Source organism: Xenopus laevis, chromosome 5S, assembly GCF_017654675.1.
Source record: "Xenopus laevis strain J_2021 chromosome 5S, Xenopus_laevis_v10.1, whole genome shotgun sequence".
Lineage (NCBI taxonomy): Eukaryota > Metazoa > Chordata > Amphibia > Anura > Pipidae > Xenopus > Xenopus laevis.
This window is the reverse complement of record NC_054380.1, coordinates 90,870,827-90,880,706: the sequence shown is the minus strand read 5'-3', so window position 1 is coordinate 90,880,706 and position 9,880 is coordinate 90,870,827. Positions and strand designations below refer to the sequence as shown.

At 36.7% G+C, this 9,880-nt stretch overlaps 1 protein-coding gene across 5 annotated transcripts in view; it reads right to left on the bottom strand.

Annotated features, from left to right (window-relative positions):
• Positions 1-7,873, bottom strand: part of LOC108718065 — a 91,894-nt gene extending 84,021 nt beyond the window's left edge. For all 5 annotated transcript variants that reach the window (XM_041564776.1, XM_041564777.1, XM_041564780.1 and 2 more), the window contains exon 1: positions 7,711-7,873. In XM_041564776.1, the coding sequence (XP_041420710.1) occupies positions 7,711-7,783 (73 nt within the window). In that variant the 5' untranslated portion in view covers positions 7,784-7,873. The remainder of the gene's footprint in view (positions 1-7,710) is intronic.
• Positions 7,874-9,880: the final 2,007 nt, after the last annotated feature.

The following is a 9,880-nucleotide window of genomic DNA, read 5'->3' as shown; positions in this document are numbered from 1 at the left end:
TTGTCAAGCATAACAAACACAAATTGCACTAAAAATTTATAGGTGAAAAGGGTCACGTGATTCCAAATGGGTGTGAACCCAAGCAATGAATAAATTACTACATTAAAAATTCAAAGGTCAATAAAGTGCAAGAGCTGATAAAAAAGCCAAAACATCCTTGGCAAGAAAAAGTGAAAGCATTTTCTTCGGTGAATAAAATGTTCATAAGTGAATAAATGTCCCATAATCAAATCTTCTGTCCTAACACAGTGTCTAAAACATGAAAAGTGGAGATATAAAAGACATTTTAACCACCAGTTATAGTATCAAAGTGAAAACATGTAAAAACATACATTGAAAAAAGATAAAAACATTGTATCGATACAAAAGAAGGTAAAAAGTAATGTTACTAAATCACCACAGGCAGAGGTAAGGAAATATTATATAACTTTTCAGCAAACGATAGAACAAACTGTCTAACCTTATGTGCAGAGAAAAATCTATCCCTGAGTTAGATTTTTCTCTGCACATAAGGTTAGACAGTTTGTTCTATCGTTTGCTGAAAAGTTATATAATATTTCCTTACCTCTGCCTGTGGTGATTTAGTAACATTACTTTTTACCTTCTTTTGTATCGATACAATGTTTTTATCTTTTTTCAATGTATGTTTTTACATGTTTTCACTTTGATACTATAACTGGTGGTTAAAATGTCTTTTATATCTCCACTTTTCATGTTTTAGACACTGTGTTAGGACAGAAGATTTGATTATGGGACATTTATTCACTTATGAACATTTTATTCACCGAAGAAAATGCTTTCACTTTTTCTTGCCAAGGATGTTTTGGCTTTTTTATCAGCTCTTGCACTTTATTGACCTTTGAATTTTTAATGTAGTAATTTATTCATTGCTTGGGTTCACACCCATTTGGAATCACGTGACCCTTTTCACCTATAAATTTTTAGTGCAATTTGTGTTTGTTATGCTTGACAAAGGGGGTAACCCCGAAACGTTGCATGCTGCAATAAATACCTAGCAAGGTTTTTCCTGCTTGAAATATCCTGTGTGCCAGTGAAGTTTTTGTTCCAGTATTCCAGGGAGGTGGCCGATTCCTCCTGTTTGCTTGTGCACCAGGTGTTCTCTATTTAATTGATTAGGGTGTGCGGGTGTTTCTTGGAATTCAAGCAGACTAACTGCTCACACTACAGTTATGGTTATATGTGGTGTTATCAGACAATGGACTAGATGCATTGTGATAATAAAAGCTTATCTCTTCATTTAATTCCAGGTTGTCCCACAGTGCCAGATGTAATTCAATGAGAAACTCTGTTTAAGTCTGGAATGGAATTAGGAGAAAAGTTTTACTCCTGAATTGAACTTTGCCTATAAGTTTTCGGGGCCCATTTACTTAGCTCAAGTGAAGGAATAGAGGGAAAAAAACTTCGAATTTCGAATGTTTTTTTTTTGGTTACTTCGACCATCGAATGGGCTACTTCCACCTTCGACTACGACTTCGAATCGAACGTTTCGAACTAAAAATCGTTCGACTATTCGACCATTCGATAGTCGAAGTACTGTCTCTTTAAGAAAAAACTTCGACCTCCTAGTTCGCCACCTAAAAGCTACCGAAGTCAATGTTAGCCTATGGGGAAAGTCTCCATAGGCTTTGCTAGCTTTTTTTTTGGTCGAACAAAAATCGTTTGATCGATGGATTAAAATCCTTCGAATCGAACGATTCGAAGGATTTAATCGTTCATTCGATCGATATTCAAAGTAGAAGGATTTAACTTCAACAGTCGAATATCGAGGGTTAATTAACTCTTGATATTCAACCTTAAGTAAATTTGCCCCTTCATGTGGTAAACCATAAGATAATGTTTTCTTATTGATTTGAATCTGGTCCATTATATGAAAAAAATCTCTAAAATGTATATTTCCTTCTGAAAAGATAACACATTACGGTATGTTTCCCAAGGGGGTTGCTATACATCCCCAACCATAACAACAGTAAAGGTCCCCTAATTTGAATGTATTTTTCTTTTCATAACCTCTTCTCCATATCATAACACTACCCTGTGGAGAAGTTTACTAAGCATAGATTAAAAGAGAACCCACCATACCATGCAATTACAAATGCCTATCTTGGGCTCTGGCTCTTAAACAGCCACTTAGATTTGCACTGCACTAGAATTTCAGGAGTATAATGTGTAGCAAACATTATTCAATAGGCTAAGCACTATGTGCAATAATGGGTACATTATATAAATGATATACACCTGGTGCTTTAGTCTTCCTATGCTCTCCAAGGAGCAGGCTGCACCAATATTCCAATTATACCTGTAATGTGAAATGTACTGTGGCTGGCATACACAAAGAGCTGAGGAGGAGGAGGTTCTAATTTCACTGCTTCATGTAAGTCATTCAATGTTTTAATTTAATATTATCAGGACAGAGCAGCAATGGGGCATTTTAGCTGGCTGGTGGATACAATGCCATTTGTGCCACAACCCTAACCCTAACACTGCTGGTGCAGTTGGTTATTGAAATGCACATTGTGTGTTTTTGGGACAAGTCAAGACCCAACTTGTAATTGCTGTGTCAGGCAGCAACACTTCAGTTTATAGTAGGAATTGGCCAGTAGCGTCACTAGAGGGGGGCGGGCCCTGGTGCGTGATGCGCAGCCGGGCCCGCCATCCTCCGTACGGCTACATTTGTCAGTGGCGCTTGAGCTGCCGGGGGGCCCTGAGGGGGTGCGGGCCCTGGCCCGCTCGCACCCCCTGCTCCCCCGGTAGTTCCGCCACTGGAATTGGCAAAGATGGTTTCAGGCATTTCTTTGCCAGCTAAAAATTCACTGTGGGAAAACTGCCCCCTGTGCCATTAGCCACGATAAATCTTATATACCTGTATATATATTTCAAAAAAGATTTGATACTTGATAAAGGGCCTTGAGCCCAAAGCATGTTGTGGTAATAAACACAGTTATTAGCAGCTAGTACTGCTTCAGAGGCTTTTCTCTCAGTAACTTATAGATAATCGCATACGGTATATATATATACAGTATATATATATATATATATATATATATATATATATATACACACTGAGATATCTTTTTAAAAAAGTGTATTAAAAATAACATGAACACGCTGTTTTTCACAAGATATCGTGGTGTTGCTGGTCTTTTTTGAAGTATCATGTTTACAGTGCACCCGAGGCAAGTATTTTGGCAATGTGCTCCCCTTATGAAATAGATATATTTATGTACTTGTAAATAATGATACAGTGACCTCCAAAAAACAAGAAGGTTTCAACATTGTAGAGAACAAAACAAAAACTGTGGCACCAAGGCCCCTTCGTCAGGCAAAATAATACCCATAATTTAGGGTCAGGTTTCATGTCACACTATGTGACCTGATTGAATCCAGACTCCTGGACTATTTACAACCCACCCTAATTCATTGTATTATCTCTACATTTGATCTCTATCTATCTGTAACTTCCTAATTTATTGCCCATGAATACCTTTCACTGATCTAACGGAATATATGCTGTGTCTTTCTAGCTTTCATTTGTATTTTGCCTGACAAAGGGGCCTTGGTGCTCCGAAAGCTTGCAATGTATTTTTTTTATTGTTAGCCAATATAGGTATCACTTCTGCAATACTTTTTGTATTTGTTTGTTTTTTTATTTGTTATTTTAACACTGTAGAGATCAATCATTTGCGTTGCTAAAAATTCTCACATGCTCCACCTACTGGTAGCTATGGACTTATAGCTGGGACTTGGGAAATAACATTGTATAGGAGAAACAATAGCTTATTTGAAAGCAGTTCCATTTTGCAAGTTTGGCTCTTTCTGAAAGCATAGGATCGGCACAATGACCTGAGATGGCTGCCGACGCCAATATTAAAACATATTACAAGTAAGGGTACAGCTTTCTAGTGATGGCAGAGGCATTAAACCTTGATCATGCTAATGGATAATACTTAGGGGCAGATTTATCAAGGGTGAAAATTCGAATTTCAAATTTTGAAATTCGACTAGGGAATAGTTAGAATTCTGTTAAATTCGACCCTTGATAAAGCAATATCCTCATAGCTGAAAGGCAGACTGGGAATTTAAACATTATGTAGTACATTCTCAAGAGTGCCTGTTTTTATACTTTATGGTCCTTTCAAAGCGGTATAACATCCAAAATTGCTTTCATCACAGTAAAAACAAAAATTGTAATGCACAATAATGAAGTAATCGACCCACTAAGTAGCATACACACACTAGTGTTGGGTGCTTGCCTGGAAGACCTCATTCATGCCAAGCAGTCGGTATTTAGCAGCAGAGAAAGTGCATATGTAAAAAGGGCAATGTTTCAGGCTCCCCTTGGTCCTTTTGAAAGGCCGAAGGGCTGAAAAGTTTCACTTTCCAATATACATATATTGGTATAGAAATTTCAGTGGTATTAAAGTTACTTTTAAATGCAAATGCTATTGCAAATATGTGTACATTCTCACTACTCTTGGTTACACAACAATATTGCAAGCCAGCTAGACCTGAAGGAGACCCAACTGAGGATAAATTGTTTTAAAAGTCACACCCAGAGAACAGAAAAGGACAAACTAGTAGTACATTTGCAGATAACTTGAATTTGATTGCAAATGTTATTAATGTACATTCTCTTTCATCATTTTGTGTGTGGGACCGTTTTAACATAAATATGCCAACTGAATATTTTTTTAATTAGGACTGCTATATGTTATTCTTTCAAAGGCAGTAGTTAATATTTCACAATAACAGGGCAAACAACAATTTTTCTGTCTAAGAAGCAAAAGGCAGTTCTGCACCACAAACCTACACCGTGGGATAGTGTGATCCTATTATGTTTGTTATATTATTATGGGCTCTATCTTGAAAACCATTTAAGTTAAATTTTAGTCATAATCTGTATTTGCTTCTCTTCATAATTTTGGCAGTCAAATGTGAAGGCTAATAAGATTACTAAATTCTGGTATTATCAGTTGGCTTAAAGCATAGCAAAAATACTTGATAACACAAGATTTTTATTTATCTATAAGCTGGTGTCGAACAGGGGTCTTCAATCCAAAAAGGTCTGCAGGGTAGTCTACAGGTAAGTTTATCATTTCATTGGGTTAAATGTATTCCTGGTGCACAGAGCTGACAAGAAAACCCTTGTCTTCCTCTGCTGAAACCTTTATAAGGCACAATCCGTGTATTTGCAGATATTGGTCTCCATGTGTATGTATATTTCTGTAAACATACATACATACATTCCAAATTACCGTACACATGGGAGGGGCTAAACTAAACTATGTTCAATATCTCCCCAAAATAATTCAAAAAATATTTACATTCCCATGAGATGGTACTTCCCTGTTCTAATTCTTGCGAAATGCTTTATGAAACAGAAGAAAGTTGCGATCAAGTTCCTCTGACTTCCCCTCAAATGTCCCCTTTGAAAGTTTGTCACAATTATTGCGAAATGATGGAATAAAAAAAAAACTGCATTGTTTCTATACAAATACCATGCAGACTGTCTGACACTTTTATTGTACTTCGCTTTCATTTGCAGAAATGAATAAGGCAACGCTGATAAGCTGAAGCTGGACTGTGCAATGTACAAGTACTATTAAAATCTTCTTTTAGTGACAGAAACATGACTTGTAGCTGCAATTCCCACCATAAAATTAGGTGTGGCAATAATATATTCTGATTAGTGATGGGCAAATAAATTCACCTGTCGCAAATTTGCAGCGAACTTCCTCGTTTATAAAACTTCCGGTGAATAAATTTGCGAAACTCCCGTGTGTCCAAAAAGACGCTTGCGTCAAAATCATTGCACATCAACACTATTCGGACGCCCATTGACTTTAACATGGCGTCAAAATTGACACGGCGTCAATTCTCGAGTTTCATGAGTTTTTCGCTAATTTTTCAGGGGAAATAACAGGAGAAATTCTCCCATCACTAATTCTGATGGTAACATTTGAATTTGTTTGCTTTATTTTATTCTGCTACAGTATTATATCAGAAATAATTTCAGCCACAAACGTGTATAAATATATGACTAAAATTATATGTATAATTATGTATGTACCAAAATATGACGTGTGTTGCTGTACTTAACAATTCTGCTACTCTATTTTATTATCCATCCCACCCAGGGGCAACGCATAGATGTGCAGTTATTTTAGTCACTGAACTGAATAGAAATTAGGGCACATCTATCATCATATTATGGCATGTTTTGCAAGTTATGAATAAATAAAAGCTGCTTAGTAACACTATTTTTGTAGCCAGCTAGTAAATTAGGCTTTTACACCGGCCATATTTCTGGACACTGGAATCAGGGAGCACAGTACTTGTTTGAACCGGCCAAACCTTAACTAAATGGCTTTCCGCCCTCTGTCACATGACTGTTGCACATACCTCAGTTGCTGACAACTCCCCTACCCAAAAAATGGTGATATCCTCCTAATTACAACCTGTTGTTGGCTCCTCAAAATGCCTTTGTGACAGCAACAAGCACACAGGATTATGGTCATTTCTGCTGCAAATTTTCATACTTGCAAAGAATTTGCAAATAAGTACGAGAGACAATGTTTCTGTCATGAGCAAATATCTTGTAAAAGAGCAAATTTTGCATTTCAGCATATAGTTTACACAGTTATAAGGATGGCATTTGGAAAAATAAATGTATATTGTCTACATATTGGTTGGAACAGTCACATTGTTGCTTCATCAGAACAACTGGTTACATCTGATTCATAAACTCTGAAACTAAGACTGTAGTATCTAGATATTCATTAAAAACATTCTAAAATGCTTGCTTTGATGTACCAAAAATGTGTACATTAATATTGCCTAATATGTTCATGTTTGTACGTTCTGGAGCTTGTTTATATTATTTTTATAAGATGTAAGTGGAATGCTTCCTTTATTTTCATTGACACAAACAACAAAAATCCGTTGTGCTTCAGGCAAAGCTTACAGAAAGGGAAAAAAAGCTGTCCCGTTAGCTAGGCAAGGCAACGAGGCAAATGACAAGAAAAAGAGAAAGACAAGAAAAAGAAAGAAAGAAAGAAAGAAAGAAAGAAAGAAAGAAAGAAAGAAAGAAAGAAAGAAAGAAAGAAAGAAAGAAATCCAGTGGACAATCCTGTAATATAGTAGCTTAACACATAGGGGCACATTTACCTAGGGTCGAATATCGAGGGTTAATTAACCCTCGATATTCGACCGTCGAAGTAAAATTCTTCGACTTCGAATATCAAAGTCGAAGGATATTCCTTCGATCTGGAAATTGTTAGCAAGCCTATGGGGACCTTCCCCATAGGCTAACATTGGCCTCGGTAGGTTTTAGGTGGCGAACTAGGGGTCGAAGAATTTTTTAAAGAGACAGTACTTTGACTATCGAATGGTCGAATAGTCGAACGATTTTTAGTTTGAATTGTTCGATTCGAAGTCGAAGGTCGTAGTCGAAGGTCGAAGTAGCCCATTTGACCATTCAAAATTCGAACTTTTTTTCCTCTATTCCTTCACTCGAACTAAGTAAATGGCCCCTTAGGGGCCCATTTACTAAGGGTCGAATATGAAGAGTTAATTAACCCTCGATATTCGACCATCAAAGTAAAATCCTTCGATTTCGAATATCGAAGTCGAAGGATTTAACCGCAAATGCTTCGATCGAACGATTAAATCCAAAAAATATCATCTTCTTACCTGTAGATGAATCTGTAGCTGAAAATACCAAAAGGCTGGCAAGAACAAAAATCCAGATGATATATTTATCCATCCTTTATTCCATGTAGTGCAAGTCCCCATGCATCAGAACATAGTGCAGGAAGGTGATGTGCTTACTGATAGAGTGGCAGGTGTTTAGTTCTGTTTCTTTGCAAGTAGCTATAGAAGAGAGGAGGATCACAAGCCAGTTAATTTCCTCCCCACTCCACTCCCACAGCATGGAAATACAGGTAAAACATGCTGGACATTTACACCATTGGAATCAACTGCACCTGTAACCTTTTACTCTACATAAATGCAATGGAATGCTGAGGTTAACCAATATGTGGAATGCTAATTTATAATATTTATCAAATAATGCGCAAATTATGCAAAGGCGCCAGATTTGTTTCCTATGGATTAGGAAATATATTTATTATTTATTAGAAAGGGTTTCTTAAAAAAACAGACTGCATTCCTAATAATTGGTGGGGGGGGGCTTTGTTAAACTGATGTAAAAAAAATTGTTCAGTGTTTTTAATGTCATGGAATTCTGGATAAATATTTATATGAAAATGATCAAAGAATGGACCATAAAGATCAGTGTGTGGAGCTTAATCTCTGATATCTGGATATACAACAAATACCTGGAAGGCATTCCAGGAATACAGGTAGTATAACAAGTAATGTCAGTCCTGTGTGCATTATCCCAGGGGCAGAATAAAGGTGTGTGTGTGTGTTTTGTGGGACATGGTTACAGAAAGTAGAGTTTTGAACCTGGCCGGGTAAACGCAAGTAATTGAGCACTGGCAAGTAAAGTGGACGGGATACAGAAGTGTTTGTTGTGGTGTGTGCTTACATTGAGAAAGGGTCTTACAGCAAACTTAAAATCCAGACAAAAGACTTGAACAGGTTTGTCTTAAAAAGCTGTATATCAATGGAAGCCTATCTGGAGTCAATCTTGCTTTTGCTAGAAAAGAAGAATCACAGTTTAACTCCTGTTCATTTCGATGCAGTGTTGTACTTTACGCCTTGCTTGACCTGTACCAGACCCATATCATTATGTGTGAATTGTGATACAACATTTATTCAACAGTTATCTGATTAAACTATATACTTTGTATAAAAGATGGATAAAGGTCAAGAATGTTACAGCTTTCCTTTTATCTGTTATCTATGTGAAATAGTCAGTGTCGGACTGGGATGCCCGGGGCCCACCAGAAAACCTTAGACAGTGGCCCCAATTTCCAAACTATTATTCCTCCTCTCCTCTCTCAACCTCTCATTCTTCTAGTCTTTTATATCTACAGTATATCTACTTACTATATTTTTTCCATTATTAAGCATTTTTCCCCATAAAGGAATATGTAAGGATCATGAAATAGGCCAAATGGTTAGAAACAAGAGTGCCCACTGACACCTGGGCCCGCCAGGAGTTTTCCTGGTATCCCGGTGGGCCAGTCCAACACTGGAAATAGTGGATAGGCTCACAAAACAAATTGCTTGTGAACAGGAAATATCAAAAGTTTAACACTCTCTCTAATAGGGGCAGATTTATCAAGGGTTGAAGTGAAAATTCAAATTAAAAAAATAGAATTTCGAGCTATTTTTTGTGTACTTCGACTAGGGAATAGTCCGAATTCGATTTGAATTTGAAAAAAATGATAAAATTTGAATATCGAAATTAATCGTTTACCGTCTCTTGAAGAATTCGACATTGACCATTCGCCATCTAAAACTGAAAATTGATAAATCTGCCCCTTGTATGACCATTTCAATGGCACCACATGAAAAATGGGTAGGTACAAAAATAGTAGTAGGGATATTTTACATGCATTTTGCTCATTTTGTACCTTATATGGGCAACAAGTGGTGCTAAACAGAGGCAAAAGGATTTTATGTATTCAAAGTGGTCCATTGACTAGGGATAAGTAAACTTTTCCCGTTGCTATCAACTGTGAATAGTTTAGCTAATAATTTAGTTAAATCTGCACTAGAATTTCAACACACATTTTGTTTCACAAAAAAAAAAACAGGAAAAAAAAAAGCCAATGCATTTTTAGAATTTATCCATTGGGTTTAAACTGGTTAATTACTTTTCACAAAAATGGGAGCATGGACTTATTTTTTCATAGAAAATGAATGAACAGAAAACTTTTTTTTAGCTCAC